This window comes from Lissotriton vulgaris, chromosome 8 (assembly GCF_964263255.1).
Source record: "Lissotriton vulgaris chromosome 8, aLisVul1.2, whole genome shotgun sequence".
Lineage (NCBI taxonomy): Eukaryota > Metazoa > Chordata > Amphibia > Caudata > Salamandridae > Lissotriton > Lissotriton vulgaris.
This window is the reverse complement of record NC_141696.1, coordinates 426,086,714-426,112,121: the sequence shown is the minus strand read 5'-3', so window position 1 is coordinate 426,112,121 and position 25,408 is coordinate 426,086,714. Positions and strand designations below refer to the sequence as shown.

The 25,408-nt window shown below is 45.3% G+C and overlaps 1 protein-coding gene across 1 annotated transcript in view; it reads right to left on the bottom strand.

The window, feature by feature from the left end:
- The window catches only part of TUBGCP5 (tubulin gamma complex component 5), a 523,861-nt gene that overhangs the window by 429,152 nt on the left and 69,301 nt on the right, over positions 1 to 25,408 (bottom strand). Inside the window, exon 5 of the mRNA XM_086934193.1 lies at positions 16,393 to 16,472. Within this exon, the coding sequence (XP_086790319.1) occupies positions 16,393 to 16,472 (80 nt within the window). The remainder of the gene's footprint in view (positions 1 to 16,392; positions 16,473 to 25,408) is intronic.

The following is a 25,408-nucleotide window of genomic DNA, read 5'->3' as shown; positions in this document are numbered from 1 at the left end:
ACCCAAGGAAACCTGTATGTGGTTTATGGTCCCTCAGGTAGCTATTTCCTTTTGGTATAGGTTGGGTTTTCTTTATGACTTTGCTTTGGAAGATAGAAAATCCACCACTTGTAAATCCAGAGAAAGGTGATGCTGCCACTGCCCATCTCGGGTGATTAAACGAGAGAGAAAAAAAAAGGTGCCCCCCCCCCCATGCAGGGCCCCTATGCGCAGATACAAAGACGCTGGGTGCAAAGCTACCCCTGCTGCCTGTCAGAAAGTGCAAACAACAAAAATACAGTGTGGCAACCTTAAGGAACTCCTCCTTCAAATGCCAGCGTTGTCTGCCCTCCCCTTCTTCCCCCAATCTCACCTCACCGATGTTGAATCACTCCCCGCAATACCACAACTAAGCTGTAGCCGACAAGTCCACGTTCTTCGGCGGCGTCCAGCACTCCTCAGACAAAGTCTCTCAAGTCTTTTCAGGGCTGTCAGAGTAGCTCGTTTGGGCTCCTGATTCACACTCTCCTCCGCTCACCGTACTCCCTGCCATCTCTGCCCTGCCTTGGTCCTTTGGGCTCTCCTTTCCTTGTGTTGTCCTCTCTCTTCTCCTCTGCGTTCTCCTGTTGCATGCCAGTCTCATCCCTCTTGCCCCTGTGTTTTACCATAGTAACCCTGCTCTTCTGCGAGGAAGGAGAAAAGACCTTCTACAATTTCAGCGATCTGTGGTGGCTCCTCCACCCTTCCTGCTTGTCCATTTTTTGTGTTTTCTTTAAGGTCTGTCAGTGAGACCAGAGACAGAAGGATCAGTCTCCGAGACACTCTAGGGGTAGGCAAAATGGGCAAGGAGAGGGGTGATTCTCCACATCTCTTCTCCCTTACTGTCTTACCAGGAAGAAACAAGTCTTGTGGATATCGTGAAAGAAAATCAGCATGTGTCTGCTCTTTCCCTTTCCAATGGTTCCAATGGTAGGTAAGGAACTGAAAAGGTTTTAAGGCCAAGAACCATCGCAGTATGTAATCATTGTTCCCTTTAATGCAGGCCATTCACTCAAGAGGAGCATGATCCATATAAAGCGAATATTCACGTCCCTCGAAATAATATCTGAGGGAGTTGATTGCCCATTTGATAGCCAAGGCTTCTTTTTCAACTACTACATAGTTCTTTTCCCAGGAAGAGAGTTTCCTGCTGATGTATGTAATAGGTCATTCCTGTCCAGCCTCGTCAGTTTGTTATAAAACAGCGCCAAGACCTACGCCTGAGGCGTCTGTCTGACGGATAAAGAGTTGAGAAAAATCAGGGCTCATAAGGACAGGTTCAGAGGTAAGGGAGTTTTCTAGAACCTGAAAAGATTTACCAGCAGCAAGATGAACTTGTTGTTACACTCTAGTTTAATAATAAAAACAGCGGGCACAATGAGTAAAATGATAAATGCTTGGTCTTTAGCCGTACTTGCTACACCAGGGTTACAGCTCAGCCTGCTAGCCAAAAATCCCTCCACCGGGGTCTAGATGTTTCCTTGCAGTCCTGCTGAAGTGTAGTTCCTATATTCCCAATAGGCTCTACTCATTGGAATAATATAAACAGCAGCGTAGATGTAGGACTGAGGTTGACTAGGTCTCTACTGACTATATTAGACTTAATTAGTTTCGTCAGCTAGCTCAGAGGTCACTAGAAGCTTTCTTGAATGTTCAGGAAAGAGTTAACTCTCCGGATTAGACAAGAAGGGATTAGCTTCTGACAACCATACAAACATGACAACTTTGCTCCCTCAGAATAGAGTGTATCTCTAGAGTCGTGTGAAAACACTAGGCACCTATTTCACTCAGTCAATCGTGCATACTTAGTTTCACCAGAGTGCAGAGAAATAGAGAGAAGCGTTTTTCAATAAAAGGTGTTATTTTATTGAGCAGTCTTCTTTCTCATGCAAGAGAAATGAATTGCCACAGTTGCAATACTTATTATGAAGTAAAGTACGTACAGTAAAAGTAGTATTATGAAATAATACTGTAAAAGCATAGATATGGTTTCTTAGCCATATGATACTTTAAAATAGATAAAATATATATATACATACATAAAACCATTGACTAACATACTCAACTGGTGCTTCTAACTACGCCTACCGCGATGTACCCGACCTAAGCCTAATACTTGGGAAGGAGTAAGTAAGTAGCAGTTTAAGTTAAGTTGGTTAAGATTGTTTTTTGCCAAGGATCTGAATCAAGAATTATCTTTAAGGGTTTAGTCAGCTCCGCACCTTGGTAATAGAATGTCGGAGATCTGGTATCTCTTTCTTCAGGACTCGATCTCCCAGCAACCGGCAAGGGTGACTCTGGAACACCGGAGCTGGATTTTCTCGGCGTGAGAAAAAGTAGCTTCTCCAGCGCGTCAAAGGGGAGGGGCGGCTTCCGTGGGCTCTCTCATCAGCTGGGCTCTCGGGGAAGTAGATAGCCGCTCTGCTCCAAACCACCGTGTGTTTGCTTAAGGCAACTGCTGGTATTTTATACCTGAAAGGTGCCTGGTTTGACGTAAGGTTGGACATAACACATTACTAAGAACTATCAGTTCTTTCTGGACTCCAGGAGTTCTTGTTAAAATCAAAACAAAAGCAGGGGGGAATTTCCCGGGGTGCTGGAGGCTTGGTTTGTTTAAAGAACGCGTTGTGCTTTCTAGGAGTCGATGGGAGTAGCCGTGCTGTGCTTTGGACTGCATGGGCTATTACTGAATATGGATATGATTTTTATGCCTTTATAAGGATATTATTAATTATAACCGCACAAGGGCATGAATCGGGAATATCGAATTAGGGTCCTAGATAGAAATACAACACCCACTCCACGGATTAATGTCCATCATTACTAAAAAACTAAGCAATAATAAACATATAACAATGCATGTGTGTTTTCCAACCCACCCCAAAAAACATATTTCGCATTTGAAAATGGTATATGGTAAATACACGAAAATGAGTATTGGTACTGTACGCTTTTCAAGCAGTGTCATCATTCATTTAAATGCATATATATATTAGATGAATGATTTGCGAAATTACACATGAAATGGCTCTGATTACAGAAAAGAAGGTCAAGACCATTCCATCACATATTTATACAAAAATGCTGTATATGTGCTAGAGGCTGAGGTAAAATATTGTCTCTAGTATCCTAAAAAATAGAAGCTCTGTTCTCTAAGAATAGTTCTACTTTAAGCAGAGTACCATGTGCCAAAAAAAAAAAAGGTAAATATTTTGGAAAATGGAAAAAAATAATTTCGCTTTCAGGGGAAAAATAGTTCCAAATGTTTTCAGTAGCTTTGTTTATCAACACTGAAGGCCGAATTCAGAGTTCAGGGAACGCTGTGTGATCATTGTTTTTTCAAGAGTTATTCTCGTTGACTGGAGAGAACATCATATCAGACAGACTCGCAAAAAAGTGGTCTACAACATCAGGTGAAAGTTCGACCAAGTTCGAAAATGCTGCAACTGTGCAGTTTGGAGCGTGATTGCTATCATCGATGTTTGGATCAGCAAAGCTCATAGAAGGTTGTACCTGTTTGGTGCTGCTTTCCTCTCGTACCTCACCGCCACCTACTCGTAGTGGTGAAGTCTCAACGAATACAGTCATCAGAATAGGTAGCCGCTGAGGACAACACGATGCATGAGTCGTTACAGGACCTAGCAAAGTGTCGATATCCTTTGGTACTGCTGATGGTAGTGTAAGACAGACGTCCAACACGCATTCTTCTCCGCATAGCAGACATCGAAGCACAGGTAAGATGCAATCCAGCCAGATTGGTCCAAATGAAAGAAACCAGGTTGTACTTGGATCTCTTAGCCGGGCCAATCCGAGGACCTTAGTGATACGGTCTCGGTATCGTATTGCTAGGATCGTTTCTTCCATCGTTGCTAGAGTCTTGTCTGTGGATTGGCTTGCCATATCGGAGCAGAAGGAACAAAAATAAAATTCCTGCCACGAGTCCCAAGATTAAGGGTAGGCCACCAAAGACAGAATGGACAAAATTCGTGAAGATGCCCAGAACTGTTTCAAAGGGTGCCAACAGTCCCGAAAAACCTGTCTTAAATACATGTGCGATGCCACTGGTATCAGACATGTTTAAGATTTGGCTTAACATTTCTACGAAATGCACAGGGCAATTTGTCGATAAAAGAGAATGTATCTCTGCCGATGTCCTTGCCACTTGCAGATCATACGTTTCTTTGGATGACGTTAGAGGCACAGTTGTCTGTAAAAGAATAGACTTCATTCTGCTTAAAGTATCAATTTGAATAGAAGAGATATTCAAAGGCCATAACGCAGCCCCCATATCTGGATTGCTGTGTGGATACAATACTTGCATACAGCAAACGACCCTGGAAGTTACGGTCACGAGATAAGCTTTCCCTGGCACCATCCCACAACAGCTGTGGTCACTTATTAAAACGTAAATCCAGTTCCTAAGTTGTCTAAAAAATTGCTCTATCTGTTTTGCAGGTGTGCCATGCAGGTGACATGAAAGGTTATTTGAAGATCCTTCGCAAGCTCCATGCAAGTTAATACCTTGACACAGAAGTGTACCGCTTAGTGATTTTTTACATTTGTTACCACTAAGGAATACATCCTTTTTCCCTTCACTATAACATCTGTGTGTATAGGGTAAACCCTGTGTTGATTTGATGTATTCTTTACCCAACCTTTCATACTGGCCTGCAAGTATATACTCTTGGCAGTAGTTAAACTGGAAAGTTGTTATCGGAATTGAAATTGTTCCGTGTATTATCCATTCAATGACAGGTCTCTCTGACATTGTCAATGGTAATCTCTCGAGTTTTTCAATGCTCAGAATCGTATAGTCTGCTCCTTTTTGTGCCAAACTGATTTGTTTATCAGTAAGGTTAAAGATACCAAATAATGACGTTGTGTTGATTAAACGCCATGGTACGTAGCCTGAACGCAGATTTTGCAACGTCCAACCAAGCTGTACAATAGAACGTAATTGAGACTGACCATGTTATAGCATTAGTAAGTCCAGTTCTATTATATCAATAGCAGATGATACAATGCTGTCCAATGAATATATTCTGGAGGACAGTCGTTAACCCATTGTCCACTACAGAAAGTGATTTTTCCAAATTAATACGATCAATTTCTCGTATTTTTTCTGCTGTTTCAATTTGCATTACTTTCCAAGCTTCGTTGTACGCAGCGTATATACCGGCCGCTATGAAACGTTTTTGACGCTGTTTGCATTTTCCCAATATGAAATCACGCAAGTCAGCACCGTCTTTAAGTAAAGTCAAGTGTTGCTTAATTTCAGCCAGTGTGGATTTCTCTAGCCACTCAAGGCATAGTTTCCCTTCACTGTATGTTGTAACTATCCCTGGATGTTGTCTCTGGGAGTATCTTGGGTCTGGCCTGGTCATTTTGAACCCCTGTGTTTTGTTCAGGAATCTATCTTGACAGTTATTTGTGTCTGTTGGCCAGATCAACCACTTTTTCCAATCAGTATGTGTTCTATTTTGGTGAAAAATATGGGATATGTCTATCTCCATATCTGTAGTGCTATCACTATCAGTTATGGGTTTCGGAATAGACGGTGTAGTGAAGTCTTTTATCTTAGCTAAGCCAAGACAAGTAGTTTGTTGAATTGTGTCATTCAAAAAGATCATTAGTTCTGGGATCAGGCAGGCCCTAAATAATGCGTTTAGGCCTTGTACTTGATATTCTTTGGTACCCCAGATCGTTTTTGTTTCAATGTTGTTTTTCCAAAATTCGAAACCAAATGTAGACATTTTGTCATAAAAATTGTCAGAATAAATCAATTTAGTATTTGTCAACATTGTTTTCATTCCTGTCCTAGTTAACATTTTAAAATAAAACGTTTTTGGATCACTGTTGTTAAACCCTGAGAAGTACTGGAATTTCTCATAAAATGTTTTCGAGCTGCATTTTGGCGGTGTTGGACAGTGTTCCCATTGGTTATAAGATAAAACATTTCTAGGCTGTTCAGATTTATGCAAATAGTGATCACTGAAGTGGTTATAACAGTATAACTCTTCATAATTCGATGAACCCTGTAAGTAATCATGTTCAGTAAATTTGGCTAACATTACTAAATCTGACATCATATTATTAATGTTTTCAAAGTCCCAATCATCAGAGAAAGTACTTGGTGTCACAAAGTCACTTAATGAAACCTTGAACTGATGTGGATATTTCAAGAGTTCAACCGGGCCAAAAATGTCATAATCAGTTCTGTCCCATGCTACCCCACCGGGTATTGGATTGGCTGAGATGTTTACTGATTTTTTTTTTTTTGTAAATATCTTTTTATTGCAGCAAAACAGGTGATATAATCAAATCATTTGCGACATTTCCACTGTTGTCCCTTATGTATATAAACCTCCATCCCATGTGTCACACAGCCATTAAGCTCACAACCCGGGGGTCGAGCGGCGCAGCAGAGGATAGTGTTCTGTGTTGGAGGATACATCATGGTCCATCGACAACCAGTCAGTCGGGAAATGGCAGTGCCGCTTTTCAGCCCTAACAGGCCCCCCCGTGCGCAATGTCCAGTAGGATCAGTAGCCCCTCCACCCCTTTTCTGAACAATAACCCCCCGTCTCACCCATTCCTCCCAACCCCTCCTGCTCCCCTCCCCTCGCCTAGAGCTATTACCCCACCCCTAACCCTGTCCCCCACCCCCCCAGACGTGCCAGCGTATCACCAGTGAGAGTTCACATGCATTCCGACCAAACCAGACCCGAGACAGACAATCAGGAGCAGTCAACAAACAACAGACAGTCATCACATAGGAAGTAGGGGAACAAGGGAGGGAGTCTAGTCCACCATCTCTCCAGGTGGTTGCGCTGCCGGAGCAGGGCTATGCACCAGGGTGTTTTCCTCATCCAGGTCCAAAAGTGTGAGGTCTAAGACCAATCTCTCCCATGCCCTGGCCCTCTCCAGAGCCGCGTCATTGCCCACTCTAAGCGCAGCCTGCATACGGAGCTCTCCCTCACACTGGGCCCATTTTAGAAGCTCGGCCTTCCACCTCTCCACTGTGGGGCCCCTGTTCGCCTTCCATTGGGACGTGATGGCCCGCTTCGCTAGAAGTAGGCCCAGGTCCAGAAACTTGCTAGTGATCTTGTTCTTCGATGTGTGTGGGAACCAGTGAAGGATACAGTGTGCCATGGTGGGTTGCAAGTCCCTCTCCGTAACCTCCCTCAGAATATCCACTACCTCCCGCCAAAAGGGACCCAACTCGGGGCAGGACCAGAACATGTGGTGGAAATCAGCCAAGTCCGCCGGGCATTTGAGATGTTTACTGATGACAGTTCTCTTTTCTCGATGTGGGAGGATGTGTGAGGCTTTAGGACTAAGTTGATGTTCTGACTTGCTGTGTCCAATGTACTATATTTTCCATCAATGAATTTTCCCAAACATAGAACCATGATGAGCCAAAGCAGGAGAGTAAGTACACCTAACACAATCCAAAATTCAATCCATGGTGAAATCAGATATGTTTCTTTTAGTTGGAGAGAAAGTTCAATTATTTTGTCTTTGAAAGTTTTTGTTGCCGGCGTTTCTTCATGCTCACTTGGATCTTCTGAAAAGTTGCCGAAGTTGATGAAGTAACCAGATGCAGTTCTGTCAATTGTTGGAATCATTTCCGGATTTTCATTTGCTTTTGCATTTTTCTTTATTTCATTAGAATAGTCAGAGTAGATTGGTGTTTCTTGACGAACTGTTGCAATTTGGGTTTCAAGAGGCACAAGTTCCATGGCAGTATTGCAAAGTCCTTTTTTATTCACTGCAGGTTTATCAAATGTGATTAGTCTCTCAGTATGAGCCTCATGGATTGTAGCAAATTTCGGTATTCTGCTATTTCTTGGGAGTCCACTGGGCCTATTACTTATTATTGGCCACATGATTGTGGTTTTACCAGGTCGATGGATACAACTCTGTTCGCCTTTTAACCAGCAAGGGGCGGTAGTATAACTGATCTCGTTCCGCTGATAGCTAAGACAGGCACAGCTTTTCTGTAAGAAGGCCCAAATTCCTTCTTCACCGCGATCTTCTCTCTGACCAGATACCCAATCTTTGTAATCCAGACAGGTCTTGCTGGGATAGGTGGTTTTTCTTCAGTGGTTGTCGGCTATTTCAACTTTGTTACTCAGGCTTTTTCTTGTTTCATTTAAATCCTGCAAAACAGCCAAACGGTCTTTGATATCAAAGGATTTTTCTTCTACCACTGAAGTGTGACAGTCAAGATCATGAATGTGCATTCTAGTACCGAACAATAGTTTGTATGAAGTGAGACCTTTTAGAGAATTTCTTGGCAGATTATTAAGACTACGTTGGACACTTGTTAAATGTTTGACCCACCCATCACCGAAACCTAATACCCTCGCCGTTATAGATTGCTTTATGTCCCGGTTTTTTCTTTCCACTACTGCATTTCCCTCAGGATGGAAGGGAGAAGAGTACCGCAATGCCCATGCTGTTCATGGCCTCTTTGTAAGCTCGAGAGATAAACGCAGGACCCTGATCAGAATGTAGCATGCCATTTGCGTATATGCCGATACGGACTCGCAAATCTTTTTATAACAGTTCTGGCGTCAGCCGAGTGCTGCTGGTCTACATTTTCAAGTTAATTTGTCTTAATTATTGGGACACATTTCTCTGGTTGGATTTCTGTATTATAGATAGCCTGAAGCTTTCTAACAAAGATGTCCGGGCAATAGTCTGGTCCGGTTCACAGCTGCGATCTCTGTTGCAGTCTGGACAATCCATTGCAAATTTGTAAATTTGCACGCTCATTTCCGGCCACCAGTACTCTGATTGTAATTCTATTAAAGATTTCAAGATCTGTTGGTGCCTCGGACCCAGTCCCATGTGTGCGCTTTCAATCAAGAAAACTCTCCGGTTCGTGTTTGGAATTACTCTATCCCCCACTCCAGGGATTTGAGCAAAAGGAACGGAGTTTGCTTCAATTATGTATGTATTACTGAGTGGATAGTTGAGAGGTACTGTTGCATAATTGCCTTTTAATGAGGCTTTTACCGCCAGCATGGTTCCCCCATCTATGTGTTTTTCTGAACGCTTTTCAGTGGCTACGGAAGCCGGTTGAACCGCTTCTGCTGTGGCTGTGTTAGCCAATGAATTCCCTGCAACGTGAACGCCATCACGTTGATGACTCAGTGCTTGTATCACGTGAGTCTTCTGTAGTTCTTTCTTTAAAAGAACTACTTGTTCCTTAAGAGTTTTATGCTTTATTGTGGCACCTGTGTCATCTTTGTAACCCTTATTACTCCATGTCTGCATGTCACTGTTGTAAGACTTGACGCAGGAATGCGAATCACACCCTATTAGTGTCGGGAATTCACGATCGGCATTTTTAAGCACCATCTTTAAAGATCTCATTTCAGCTCGCTGAGCTGAACAGTTTGAGTGATTCAGTTTTGGTAATCATCGGTTTGAATTTACCAGAGCGCCAGCGACCTTTAACAATCGCGCACGCTGCTTTGTAGGATTTTTCCTCTACATCGTAGTGTTGTGCAAATCTGTCCATGTAGATTACACATGTGTACTGTTTGAGAGGCAGAATTTCAATTGGCAGAGGATATTCTTGTTTGTATTCTAGATCATCTAGTTTCTTCAGTTTCGGGTCAAAATAGTATTTCACCTCTTCTGTAGCAAGGGAAGTTTCCCATTGTACCCATTTTGGATCTAATGCCACTGTATTCAGATTGCGTGTGTGTTTGAGTCCAATTTATTGGTTTGAAATCAGGTCTTATTAATTCATAGAGAGGTTTAACTCTCTATGCATAATTTAGTATGCATGTTCTTCCGAAATTCAGGAAACCTAGTATTGATTGTAAATTCTTCAGCGTTTTTGGTGCTTGGAGTACAGCACATTTCTCTAAGAAATTGTCAGCTAGGCTCTTGCCTTCACTTGATGATTCATATCCTAAAAACAGGACAGTTAGATGGACAATTCGTGACTTTTTAAAGTTGAATTTGTAACCCTCTGAAGCGAACCCAAGTATTATAGTGTTCACTCTTTTTAAGTGAGTCTCCAGGTCGTCATCTGTCAGATAGATGTCATCGACATAGGATAATGCCTCATCGTCGTATATTTGTAGTAACTCTGTTCCCCTTGCTGAGAATATTCCAGGGGTATTCATGAATCCATGTGGGAGTCGACAGAAGTGTTTTTGTGACCCCATTATTGAAAAAGCGGTCAAATACCTGCTTTCAGGTGCAATGTTTTGACAAAAGAATCTATTAGAGATATCGAATGTCGTTTTATATTTTTTGCGCACAATGTTATTCATTAGTGCTGCACTGTGTGAGTTTTGTACTGCAAATGTTTTACAATAGGAGTTAAGGTGTCTGTAGTCCAAAACTAGACAATATGAATCGTCTAGCTTGGAGACAGGAATCAAAGGATTGTTCATTTGTGAGGTGCATGTTTCAATCACCCCTTGATATTCAAGTTGATCTAAAATCTCCTTGACTTGCTTTTTAGCTTCTTGTTTAACTGGGTACTGCCTTTGTGCAGTGGGCTGATTTTTTAACTGGATTTTGTGGCGAGGCGAATCCTTATCCCATCCTATATGATTTTTATATAATGCAGGAGCTTGGGCTACTGCCCATTTTCTTGCAAATGTATATTTTTTATGAATTGGTATATGATTAGAGAAGGCAGGCATAATTATTTCTTCGCCATGAGGGCACTCTCTGACAAACTCTGGTGGCCAGTCTTTTTCAGCTAACAGGATGTCATAGCCTTTCGAAAGGTTATCCCAAAAGAGACCCCTTACTTTCCTCGTCTTGTCCCCCTCTATAAGAAATGTTATTTCGTATATTTTATGGGGTTTGTTAACCCTGGTATCTGCAGTTTCCACCTGAATGTATTCATTCGTGTCCACTGTCTCCAGATGATTCATCAGGATCTTGCGAGCTATGGTCACTTCTGCTGCGCTGTCTAGCATTGTCTGGGCCCAGTCTCCGTTATTCAGTTGTGTCCTCAGAATCCTCAGCATGTTTAATCTTAATACTTGCTACCTTCTTTCTGGGATATTGTGATTTATTACTATGATGAGCAGGTTCCTTGTCTTTGGACTTGACGTGCTCTTCTAAGTGTTCTGATCGTCTTCTTTCTCGATCTTACTCACAGAAATCGGAAAGATTGAGTGAGAGGGATCGAGAGGGACGTGTATCAATATCTTGATATCCATCAGGTTTTCTCAATTTATCCCTATCTCCAAGGTTGTATCTTTTTTCAGAGGGCTCCCTTTGGGGAGACTTGTTTCCTCGGTCTGGAGATTTTTCTCTCCATTGAGGAGACCTTCCTCTGGACTGGAATCGTTTTTCCCTGGGAGTGGACTGTTTATTACCCTCCCATCTCCTTTTTGGAGTATTCTGATTATTTTTAATAAAGGTTTTGTTCAGGATTTTCAGTTAGTTGGGGTTTTACCGGTTTCCCACCCAAACTATCTCTTCCTAGTTCTTCATATGATTTTTCTATGATTCTGGCAAGTTCAAATGGTTGGTCTGCTATATCTGTCTCCTTCAATTTCTGGCGGATCGCTATATCGTCCCTTGCCAATTGAACTAATTCTCTATATGCCTTTGTTAATTCTTTTAGTTTAACTAGGAGTTCTTCGCTTGACATTGTTTCAATGTCTGTGTGTGTTGCGTAGCTGGCTAGAACCGGCCCCGTTGCTCCTGGTCTACCCAGTGGACCGCACCTGGTAATGTGATTTTGATGTTTTAGGGCGCCATTAAAGCAGAGCAGATGCTCTTGGTAATTTAGTGGGATTTCAACGTCCTCGAAAGGAGTGTATATATCCGGAGGTTCCTCTATTTTGCAATAGTGGAGTCTTTTGTTATAGCGTTTGCTGCTGGAAAGTGTATCCACGAATAGAATACCTCTGTCTGCCGATATTCATGGGCCTCTACCACGAATATGACTGTACCATCTCGTGATGTCAGTCCATTTTCTATAAGTTTAAGAGTTATAGTTCACCTTATGTTGACCGGAATGAGTATAGCACTCGGGTCATTTTCTTGAATGGTTGTGTCATCCGCTATGATTTGAGCTGCTATTCTAGCTTGCTCCCTTTCTTCGTCACTTTCTGACATTTTTACTAACAGAAAACTCTTTGTTGCAGATCAAGTTTCAAGGAAACAAAGATTAGGTGCACAATATTTTGGAACACTGTATCCTTCAACGTTGACTAAACCAAAAACTAATACATAGGAATCTCTTCCTACTAAGTTTCGGCGGATATTCACCCTTCACCCACTCCAGACGTCTTTTGGAGTTTTTATGGGAAAAGGGTTCTGTGTGAAAAAGTACGACTGAGTTACTCTAGTGTCTTGCGTTAGATTATCGCCTTACCAAACATTGGGCGCCATGTAGTGTAATTCCTATATTCCCAATAGGCTCTGCGCATTGGAATAATATAAACAGCAGTGTAGACGTAGGACTGAGGTCGACTAGGTCTCTACTGACTATATTAGACTAATTAGTTTCGCCAGGTAGCTCAGAGGTCACTAAAAACTTTCTTGAATGTTCAGGAAAGAGTTAACTCTCCGGATTAGACAAGAAGGGATTAGCTTCGGACAACCATACAAACATGACAACTTTGCTCCCTCAGAATAGAGTGTATCTCTAGAGTCGTGTGAAAACAATAGGCAGCTATTTCACTCAGTCAATCGTGCATACTTAGTTTCACCAGAGTGTAGAGAAATAGAGAGACTGGCGTTTTTCAATAAAAGGTGTTATTTTATTGAGCAGTCTTCTTTCTCATGCAAGAGAAATGAATTGCCACAATTGCAATACTTATTATGAAGTAAAGTGCGTACAGTAAAAGTAGTATTATGAAATAATACTGTAAAATCATAGATATGGTTTCTTAGCCATATGATACTTTAAAATAGATAAAATATATATACATACATAAAACCATTGACTAACGTACTCAACTGGTGCTTCTAACTATGCCTACCCCGATGTACCCGACCTAAGCCTAATACTTGGGAAAGAGTAAGTAAGTAGCAGTTTAAGTTAAGTTGGTTAAGATTGTTTTTTGCCAAGAATGTGAATCAAGAATTCTCTTTAAGGGTTTAGTCAGCTCCGTACCTTGGTAATAGAATGTGGGAGGTCTGGTATCTCTTTCTTCAGGACTCGATCTCCCAGCAACCCGCAAGGGTGACTCGGGAACACCGGAGCTGGATTTTCTCGGCGTGAGAAAAAGTAGCTTCTCCAGCGCGTCAAAGGGGAGGGGCGGCTTCCGTGGGCTCTCGCATCAGCTGGGCTCTTGGGCAAGTAGATAGCCGCTCTGCTCCAAACCACCGTATGTTTGCTTAAGGCAACTGTTGGTATTTTATACCTGAAAGGTGCCGGGTTTGACGTAAGGTTGGACATAAGACGTCACTAAGAACTAACAGTTCTTTTCGGACTCCAGGAGTTCTTGTTCAAATCAAAACAGAAGCAGGGGGGAATTTCCCGGGCTGCTGGAGGCTTGGTTTGTTTAAAGAACGCGTTGTGCTTTCTAGGAGTTGATGGGAGTAGCCGTGCTGTGCTTTGGACTGCATGGGCTTTTACTGAATATGGATATGATTCTTATGCCTTTATAAGGATATTATTAATTATAACCGCACAAGGGCATGAATCGGGAATATCGAATTAGGGTCCTAGATAGAAATACAACACTGCGACAAGTGATAAATAAACAGAATGCTGCCCAAACATGCCAGTGCGGTGAAAGACTACCTGTCAAGGTGGTGCCAGTACGTGGGACAATCTTGCTGCCGGTGGGGCATAACTTATGACCAATTTATGTATGTAACAAACATTTTTTACATTGTTTTGTCCAGTGTGTGTGCGTATGTGTGTTTTTTCACTGTGTACATCACTACTAGGGATCATCACGTGTGTGCTTAGTAGATGTGTTCACGAGGCACACTTTGATGCGAACTTGCATTATTTGACACAGGTTATTAGCACGTCAAGGTGGTGTTCCATTTGGCACCAAGTTCCTTTAGGAATATCTTAATCCACGCGAGATCTCAGTATGGGGTTGTGTGTTGTTTTAACTGGTTAATCTCTCATTATTTGTTGCAGTTAACTGCGAATTGCCTTGCCAAGTAGGTGTCTATGCTTATTTGAGCATGCAGAGTGTATGTAGTGTCCACACCCTGCCCCTTTAACCTAGGAGAGGAATCAGGGAGCTTAGTTCCTTGGTCCTGAAGACAGCCACTGGAAAGAGTGGCTTGAAACAAGTAGACCGTACAGAAACCTGGTTCATTACAACCATATTTATTCTTTAAATCTTCCCTTTTTAATCATACCGCTTTAAGGGAGGAATAAAAGCATAGTGTTTGCCTATCAGGCAGGTATTTTTAACCTTTCTAACACCAACCCCTCCAACTCCTATTCTCTCACCATTGGGTTTTTCCCATTAAAGTGCTCCTGTGTCTTTCACTGGTAGTAGCACGCCCCATTCCGCAGCAAAACAGGAAGAACCCTAAGATGAAGCATGGCACCAAAGGAAACCCCTGGTGGGTGAGGGTTACACTAACAAAAGCAATGTGCTTTGTTGACCTTTGAGAGAATGTCCTTCCCTTCTGATAAGTGTTCGCTTTTTTTCATGTTCCAGTATTCATGAGGACGGGCCCCTCTTGTTATTCCTCTGGTTTCCCTCTGTTTTTAAATACTCAGATGTTAGCTACACCTTTTGGTTGGGTTACATAGACACATTACAAGGAGCACATTTCTCCATTTCAATTTTGGAGAACATTCTGGGTAAAAAATATGCTACACTTCACAGCAAGTGGTCTTGGCAGAGGGAGGTAATTTTGCCTCTATTGGTTGGGGTGTCCCCCTCCCTCCTGCCAGCCCAGAATGGAGGATAAATATGGCAGAGCTGCAGGAGTCCCTTGGACTGGGAACCACAGAAGAGTTACACAGAAGAACTGTACCTGCTCCACTCTCAGGGCTTCTTAAAGAAAGACCCATGCCTGACTCAAAGGAAAAGGAGTGGACTCCCTGAGCAGCAACATGTACACACGTGCTGAAGAAATTTCCTTCAACAGACAAAGAGAGAACTACCCCAGCTGACTAGCTACAACTAGATTTTCCTGGATTGCACAGGTGCATTGTGGGAGATTGAGTCATAGCCTCCAAGAGGCAATCCAGAGTCTCTAAATCCGTGACTGGTGCCAATGGAAACGTGTACCCCCAAAGGAAATCAAAAGAAAACGTTCTGAAAGTTCTGAACATTTCTACAAAGTTGTTCTAAAATTCACCAGGAGACCAGCTCGTCATCGAGAGTCAAGCCGCTGACTTCGAACCGCAAATCGGCCTGACTGTGCTGGTTTACCCCGCTGAAAGCTTTGTAGCGCCTTGCCATCAACATCTAGGAGAAAGACATCCAGAGGTTCACCGAGGCATCGTGCTGCAGCTGGCCACCATTGTCGATTCAAACACTGGATCCAAGGAACCCAAGGACTCGAGGTCGTGAGAAAAGCTCCAGAAAAAGACTAAGGGGTCAATTAGGATGGCGGACGGATCGCCACCGCCATGCAGGCGGTGGCGATCCGTCCGGCATCCTTGCCCGCCCGCCACATATTTCCCCCGCCATATTACAATGGCGGGAGGGACCATGGCGGACAGGAAGACCGTCCGCCGCGTTGCCGCCGCGGTCGAAAAGCTCTAATATGGTGGCGGTGTCTATCAGACACCGCCAGCCATATTAGGATGTGCTGGGGGCTATGTATTTCCGTGGCAGCAATGCCGCCACTTAAAGGCATACGGTCCTTGCTGTGGGGGCCCGTTGCGGCCGCCCCGGGTGGAAGGGGGGTGGGAGGTGCACATGGGGAGTACCTATGGTACCCCCCCTGCGTTTCAAAATACAACATGGCAGGCACCGCGCGGTGCCTGCCATGTTGTGCTTTGAAACGCACAACAAGCATCTTTAACACTGCGGCAGGCGGTGCTGAAAGCACCGCCCGCCGCGATGTTAAACATGCGGGATGCACCCGCCACTGTGGCGGGTGCATCCTAATTCAACGGGCGGGACCTCCGCCCCTGTGGCGGATGGTCCCGTCCTCAACAGGATGGCGGACGTACTTTGTCCGTCCGCAATCCTAATGGGCCTCTAAGTACGAAGGTAAACTTTTGACTGGGACCTAGCGCTCAGCCTATCCAACCCACACTCCATTGTAGTCAAACAATTTAAGATTACTTTTAATGTAGCATCAAAATAAGTGTCATTAAACTCAAGCAAGATCTCTGATCAAACTAGGATCACTTAAATGAAAATAGAAAATAACAGGTTATGCTATTCAGCTATACACGAATACCGATGGATTTTTTTATATATATTACTCAATACTCACCGGAGTATCTGCGTCAAAATGTACGTCAATGTCTTCCCCTTCCATTAAGTATTTGCCCCAATCAAATACAGGCTCGTTCTCTGAAACACAAATATACATTAAATAAAACAACAATTTGATCTGCAGTTTGCTTTTTGTGTGAAGGAAACTCTACTATGTGAAATCTAGATATACTGAATAAAATCTTACTTAACTGGGGGGGGTGGCTTGCAGCATGGCCGGCTGAGACGTGCCTCTGCGGAGCTCCCGATGAGCTGATTCTGAATCCGGCATTACACGCAGTCCTGTCACCCCAACCTTGAGGAAACGGGACTACAGGGGATCGTGACCCTATAGCAGCACAAAACTTGAAGTGGTTCGCCGAACCTGCAGATATCTCTGAACCGACAAAACCCGACCGCGAGTCCCGACTTCACCAAGATGGCGGCCGCTGGAGTCGGATTAGAGCGAGAGTGGTAGCGCCTTGTCCCTTGCATGCCCATTTACACTGTCCTCAGGCTGGAAATTGTGCGTGGCACAGCGGTACATGTACGCGCCCGGCACGGACCCTGAGGCAACCCATTTGAGGAGATCGAGCACCCGGCAGCACCCGTGGCCTACACCAAGATGGCGGTGATGTGGTGCAAGCGTTGAGTGCGCTAGGGGCCTGATCCCGGCTCCCGTCTAGCCGGCGATTGGAGTGTGACGAGGCACGGACGTGGAGAGGTGAGGCCTGGAGGGGCGCCTGTTTGGCAGCGCCGGAGCTTGGGGATAGTCCGAGCCCCATAGCAAGCACCTGATCCTGACCGGACCACCTGGACACTTGACACATCGGGCTGGGGGAGGCCTGCGGCCCCTCTTCTGCTGGGGCCCGCCGCACGTCCTGCTCTTGGCTGCCGGTGGGGCCGGGCATACACAGTGGACTCCACCTGTTCACGTTGAAATGGCGGTCGGCGGAGGAGAGGGACAGGTGGGGTCCCGGGGCCCTTGAGGGGGTCGTGGAGATAAAACGGGCCCACGCCTGGAGCCTCAGACACTGGAGATTGGCGAAGACCTGGGGAGGTAAGGCCTAGGTGCACCAGGCAGCGGCCAAACACAGGGGGCATCCGTGGAGCGGGGTGCCTGGCTGCCCCCCCCCCTCTCTTATCTGACGCGCTGCGCCTGCACAGGAGGAGAGGCCGGGAACTGAGGGAAAGATGTGGAAGTCATAGAGGACGACATCAATCCTTCACAGCGACGCCCCTCAGGGGGACCCTCCCTACAGAAGACGCCATCGGAAGACAGCGGTAAGAAAACACACTGGGGTGACGCGAGAGACCCAGAAACGCAGGGAAGCAGTGGGGCGTCCTCGGGAGAGTGGTGCTCTTGCTTGGTGAATCTAGGCCCCAAACTCCGGAGCCGAGGCGGGAAGAGTGGGGGACTGGGTGCCGTCGTCCCACTACCCCTATACCGTTAAAGAGGCTCGAGAGGGCCGACGTGCCAGCAATGCATCCCCTCACGGGCGACGGCTACCCATCTGGTGTGGAGCACGAGAGAAACCCATCAAGAGGTGGGGGGCCCTGAAAGAGGACGAGATGGGGAAAAGAGATCAGATACCCAAGCCGGCGCAGCAGGAGACTATCGACAACTACGCCATGCCCCGACCACTGAGGGAGGGCACCCAGGTGAATACTGGCGCACGGTCGGACACTGCAATACTGCTGGAGGTGATAAAAGTGTCCAGGACGGACATACAAGACTCTAGGGCGGCCTTGGAGGTCAAAATAGGCGAAGTGGGCTCGGAGGTGCTGCTCCTGCGACAAGATTTCCGAAAATTAACAGAGAGGGTGACCACAGCGGAGACACGGATCAGTGAGGCGGAAGACTCCCTCAGCACTCTACGGAAGGACATGGCGGAGTTTCAAGCGTCGCACCAACAGCTGCTCTGGAAGGTGGATGACGCAGAAAACAGAGCGCAACGCAACAATCTCCGCTTCGTGGGATTCAGAGAAGGCATAGAGGGGGCGGACATGGTGACTTATCTACACTCCTGGCTGACAAAGACGTTCCCACAGGCACGATTCTGGAACTGTTTCATTATTGAGTGGGCACACAGAGCGCTGTTGGCGAAACCTCCAGAGGGAGCTAGGCCGCGACCGGTCATCGCACGTTTCTTGAACTTTGCGGACAGAGACCTCATACTCAGAGAAGCCCAGAAGCTGGGACACGGCTAGAAAACACTTACATAATGATCTTCCCGGATTATAGCCTGGAGGTCCAGAAACAGAGACGCTCTTTCGACACAGTAAAAGCTAAGTTGAGAGATCTGAACATAACGTATATGCTGTTCTTCCCAGCGAAATTGAAAGTTATATTTCAGGGCAAGACACATTTCTTTAACCGTCCGGAGCAGGCCTGGCACTGGATTGAGGCACGTCCAATACTCAACGGGGTTTCAGACGAAGGTCGCAGGATAAGGGAAGGCATGGCAGCCGCTAACCTTAGGAGCAGCCCCCCTAAGACGCAAAGGCCCAAAAAGCCACGAACAAGGAGACGTACGAAAACCACGCCCTACCCAGGAACCGACATCTCAGGAAGGAGCAGGCGGAACTCAACGTCCTCAGCTGGGAAAGCAGTGGCGTCCGGATCTAGATTTACCCGTCTGGCCAATCAAGAGGGTTCCGAAGAGGGAGACGTCTCAGACGGCCGAACTTCGGAGGCAGAGGATGCAGACGACCGCCCCATACATCCCCTAGAGACTGCTATCCGGGAGTTGGAGAAAGAAACACCCGGCCAGATGGAATATCTGGGCAACGGGACACAAGACTCGCATTCCTGAGGGGGGACAGGACTGGTACCAGTAAAAGCAGCCACTCAGGGGGGCACACAAGTTAAAAACCACCCCTCTTTTTTCCTCTTCTTGTTTGTTATTTCTTTCACACTGTGTTCTTTCTAGTTTGAGTGAGGGGGGGATCCAAGGGAGGGCGACAGGCCTACTCCGCCAGCAGTCTTAGTGCTGTGGAAACTGAGACTGAAGGGGGGGGGGTAGGGTGGGGGGCGAGGGGGGCAGTTATGGATGTTTCCAGTTAAGGGGGATTGAGAGACAGGAGTCCGACTGGGAGATGGACAAGGGACAGGGAAGGGGGGAGTTGGGAATGGAATTGAAAGGGGGGGGGGACAATCATATTACAGTGGCTGCGCACTCCTGCACTCCAGGAGACACCTTCACATACAGATGACCGACTACACTATGAGACACACATTCCAAGATGGCGGGTGAGCAAGTGGGACAGACCCGAAACCGATGGGGATACAGCATCCTGACGTGGAATGTTAATGGACTTGGCAGCAAGATAAAGAGGGGATTAGTGAATTCATACATTAAAAGGCTGCACCTGACATAATACTATTGCAGGAAACCCACCTTAAAGGTACTAACTGTGCCTTTCTGGCCAGGGGTCAATACAAGGTCTTGGCACACTCAGGATATACCACAGACTCGAGAGGGGTGGCAATTCTAATTAAAAAGACTAGGGCGTTCACCGTAACCCAAACATGGACAGACCCGCAAGGGACATACGTAGGATTTAAGGGGACTTGGAACAGACACATGTACACGATACTGTCCGTATATGCTAGTCCAAAACTGCAGGCCACCACGTTCAAGAAAGTGGCGGAGATACTCTTAGACACAGCTGACACCACACAGATCCTTGGGTGTAACTTCAACAATGTTATGGATATAGGACTAGACCAGACGGGAATGATGTCCAGAGATCGGACCCGGACCCCTCTGTCCGTAATGTTGTACAATGTGGGGCTCACAGATGTCTGGAGATGGCTTCATCCAGATCAGAGGTCTTACTCCTTCTCCGGGGCACACAAAGTATATTCAAGACTGGACTATGTGTTTATGTCTCTGCAACACCTGACAGTGGATGACACGGCGCAATATCAGGCGAGGGGGATCTCCGATCACTCCCCATTGTTAGCAAAGGTAGGAATGGGGAGGCATACGAAGGGAGGATCCTGGAGACTGATGGCATGGGATCTACAGAATACAAATGTCCTCAGGGGTCTAAGAGCCGATGTAAAGGTCTATATTGCCGAGAATGAAGGGACGGTCCCTTCGGGGGTGACGTTCTGGGAGGCACTAAAGACGGTGATGCGAGACAGGGTACAATGCAAGCTGGCAGAGGACAGAAGGAAGCTCCACGCTGAAACTGTTGCATTGGAGGCTGCTATTTTAGACTTGGAAAGGGTCTATCAGACATCAAAAGAGGATAGAGTACTTAGGAAGCTAACGGACCAGCAGAAGCAATACAGGGAACTGGTGACGGGGGAGGCCAGAACCCAGGCCCTGGCCACCCTACACCGCCTCTATGATGCAGGGGATAAATCAGGCAAACTATTGGCGTGGCTTAGTAATAAGGAACGCGCAGCCAGATGGGTGGAGCAAATCAGGGATCCGGAGGGATTGCTAGATGGATCCGATACTCAGATCGCGGAAATATTTGCTGATCACTACGAATGCTTCTACAGGGCCAGAGACCTGGGGACAACCGAGGAGGCAGTACAATACTTAGAGCACATAGACCTACCTGCCCTGATCCCTGAGGCTCAGCAGGCCTTGGAGTCTGACATTACCGTAGAAGACATATCGGGAGCCATAGCCAGACTGCGACCGGGTAAAACACCGGGCCCGAATGGGTTCCCCGCAGAATTTTTTACGCGCACAGCCGATCTCCTGACGCGCCATCTTAAGGGACTCTTCGATGGGGCTCTACAAGACGGGAGACTCCCCCCAGACCTATGCGCGGCAACGATAATCCCAATACATAAAGAAGGGAAGCCGCAGGTAGACTGCGCTTCGTACCGCCCCATCTCCCTCCTGAACACGGAGGCGAAACTGCTGGCAACGATCCTGGCGTTGCGGCTACGCACAGTGATATCAGACCTGGTGCACCTAGACCAAAGAGGCTTCCTTCCGGAGAGAGCCACCAGGTTAAATCTCCGTCGCACCCACAACTGGTTGCAAGAAGTACAAGGGAGGGAGGACCCGCACTGGTTCCTTTCCCTGGACGCCGAGAAGGTCTTGGACGCGGTCCACTGGCCGTTCCTGGAGGGCGTATTGCAAAAATTCAGATTCGGCCCCAAATATCGACAATGGGTACGACTGCTGTACACTGAACCTAGTGGCAGAGTAAGAGTAAACGGGGTAACGTCAAGGGAGTTCCAGATTTGAAGGGGGACCCGACAGGGATGCCCATTATCTCTTCTCTTTGCGCTTACGATAGAAGCGCTCGCCGCTAAGATCCGACCGAATATAGCCATTAAGGGTTTTAAAAGGGGAGAAAGGGACTCAGAAGAAGAAAAAATTTCGCTCTACGCGGACGATATCCTCCTGTATATCACTCGCCCAGAGATGACAATACCGGAAATGTTCCGGGAGCTGGAACAGTATGGGCAGCACACGGGCTACCAGATTAACTGGCACAAATCGATTCTTTACGACTCTAAGGGACAGGGAACTTGACCGGACCTTCCGGGACGATTGCTGACGACCGTAGAGGGCTTCAAATACCTCGGGGTGTACGTCACCCTGGACAGACAGCGGTCATACCGACAGAACCTGCAGCGAATTTTAGAGAATTTTACAACGGATGCGGTCCGATGGAGGCAGCTCCCCCTCACGCTCTTAGGGCGGGCATCGATGTTCAAGATGATCACGCTGCCCAAGTTCCTGTACGCCCTACAGAACGAGTATTACCCACTTCCCTCAAAAGTGTTTCAGACAATACATGCCGAGCTGAGGTCTTTCCTCTGGCTGGGTAAACAACCCAGAGTGTCGCTGAATACCCTTCAGAGGCATCAGTACAGCGGCGGGATTTCACTCCCGAACCTAGAAGCATACTACTGGGCGGAGCACTTAGTTCCGATTAATGATTGGATACACGCGCAGGCAGATCATCCAACTTACGCCCTTGAAAGGCACAGGATGTCCCACAAGCCGTTGATGTACTATCTATACGGGGGTGCCAGACGGGGGCAGATACTCCCGGCTATGGGAATCACTTTGCAACTCTGGAATAAAGCTATCAAACGTACTGGGTGGGGGATGAAATCCACGAGACAGACGCCGTTATGGCATTGTGCATGGCTATCAGAATTAAACAAATTAAAGGGCTTCCAGAGGTGGGACGATCTGGGCATCGCCACCTTGGGGGACATAGTGGCCAGGGGAGCACTGAAACCATTTACGGCTCTGGGCTCAGACTTTGGACTGCACCGTACACAGTACTTTAAATATGCGCAGCTGTGAAATGCTTGGCAAGCCCAAGATATCCAGGCAGACGAACTGCCGGAGTATGCACCTCTAGAGGGACGCCTCCTACAGGAGCGCATACCGGAAAAGGCAGTCTCACTTACCTACAAAACACTGATAAATAACATGCTGGGCGACCTAGCTAGGCTCAGACGGACGTGGGAGACTGAAGTGGGGGAAATGGAGGATATAGACTGGGACATTGTACTGATGCATACCAGGGAGGTAGCAATTAAATCCTGACTGCGCCTCAACCAGTTTAATGTGCTCCACAGAACTTACTATGACAGAGCACTGCTTCACAAAATGGGGAGGACGGAGAACACGACGTGCCTCAAATGCAGGGGCATGGAGGGAGACTTTTATCACACCGTGTGGTCCTGCAGTAAGATACAGGAGTATTGGAGTAAAGTCTTTGAGGAGTTGAGTGAGGTGCTGGAAATTCAACTCCAACCGGAGCCCAGTTTGGCCCTCCTGGGTATGACCAATGATGTGGACCTAACGCGCCCCTTACTGACCTTCCTGGTACTGGCGCTAGTGGTGGCCAAAAGAGACATAGCCAAGTATTGGGGAGCACCACAACCACCAAGACTAGATGAGTGGAGGACAGGCCTAGATCTCCATATGGCCGCAGAGAGGGTCACTTACAAAGCAAGGGGATGCCCGAAGAAGTTCCGTAAGGTCTGGGGAAGATGGAGACACTATCATGGTCTGGACGGGGGGCAATAACTGGGGCCTAAAAAGTGGCCAATTAAACGGCCCTATGAATACACAGCGGGACCTCAGCGGTCCCAACCGTATAGATAATCACAATACGGCACTTTGGCTATGGGGCAAGATCGGAATGGAATTTTTAATGAAGGTACTGTGGGGAGGGTGGAGGGTGGGAGAAACGGAGATGTGTACTGCTGATGACATGATTGTACTGTTAAGTTATGATAAAATACAAATAAAAACGTTTAAAAAAAAAATCTTACTTAACTGAGATAACGATTGTCCAAAACGGAAATCTCCCATATTCATTATTTTTGAAAAAATTTCCACTTAACAGGGGTATCTTGAAGAATAGTTTACATATTTGGGGTAATGAATCCTCAAGTGGTTATTAGACAATGTAGATGTAAAATGGACCTAACTGCACTGGTACAGAAGCTCCAGGAATGGATCCACTTGAATGGAAAATACAGTCCAATTTTCCGCCCTCAAATGATTGAGCTAATGGAAATTGATAAGAATCACAAACAATAGATTTTAAATATAAATATATACATACACACATACATATATTAAGATATATACATACATACATACCTAACCACACACACAGACTCTACTGTGTAGTTATAGAAACGGCTAGTTACCATAGGAACTAAACATTTTGTTTTGCTAATTTATTATAACTGATGCTGTTGCAGAAAGCTTTCCAAAAAAAAAGTTAATCAACATCATTGGCAAATTAGGTGCATACCTCAAATACTTTGATGCCCTAGACACATTCTTGTGAAAGAAAATAAGTTTAAGTTCAACATAGAAAATAGAGCAAAGGTAAACTCATTTCAGTTCAGCTTTTAACATTTAGTGAATCAGGGAATTAAGTAATTACTTGCAGTTCACAATTACAATCAGTTTTTCCTTTGATCTCAATGACTCATACATATCTCCCAATGTTACAAAGTTCAACCCACCCCCTTCTTTGTAATTCAAATCTTACAAGCCAGAATATCTCTCTCTGCAATACAAAGTATAAAAAAGATTTACATTACAACTAATAATTTCTAGTTGCTCATGTTTGCTATTAGGCATACATACAAATGCATGTGTTCATTTTCAGTAAGCACATACACAATGATAACATTGTAAATCTTGAATGAGGGGGCATGATTGCAGTACACATTTCAGAACTTTATCACATGTACTGTTTATTGGATTTTGCACATACTAAATGAGGCACAGTGCTGGCTTTATAAACCTTCAAACGCTCCTCAAAAAAATAAGCTGTGTTCTGGCGATGATATTTTGACTTGACTTGTGTCAGACAAGACTAACCCACATGCACATAACTCTATACTGTAAACTGTATTTTACATATAGACTGTCTTTATTTGAAAATGGATGGAAGGTAGATGATGTTGCCAACAGATCCAAGGGCAGTACAAACAGGCTATCAATACTCTAAATGAGTCTGAACTAAAATACAAATGAAATTTGCTTGGAGCCATCAAGTTTCTTAATGATGCAAGAACTTAAAAATATGATCACGTCCTGGAGTCAGATTTTTACTGTTTTTGAATATTAAAAGGATTATTAATGAACCACCTGGTGGTTCATACGCTAGTAAATCATTCTATATTAATTTAGAATTATACTTTTATGCTAGTTCATCTTATTCCTACCATATGCTCAAATTATTTCTAATCATAAGATAATTTATTTAACTTTAATTAACCTATGGAAAGAAGAAAGTGGAAAATCTATTGCTTGTGAGAGATGGATTAAGTCTGGAATTCTAAGACCTTCTCTAAAGATAACAAATTATTTTTGTTGTACATAGTATTATGAGCACCACAAGGAATGCTGTAGGCCAAACTTATTAGGAGTGCATTTTGCTAGACTTGTTCAACTTCCACTGGGACCCAAACATATGATATTTGAATGTCCTTTAATCTTATCTTTTTTTACTTAAATATGAAACACTATTCATAAACACCCTTCCAATTTCTAGCTCCTTTTCAT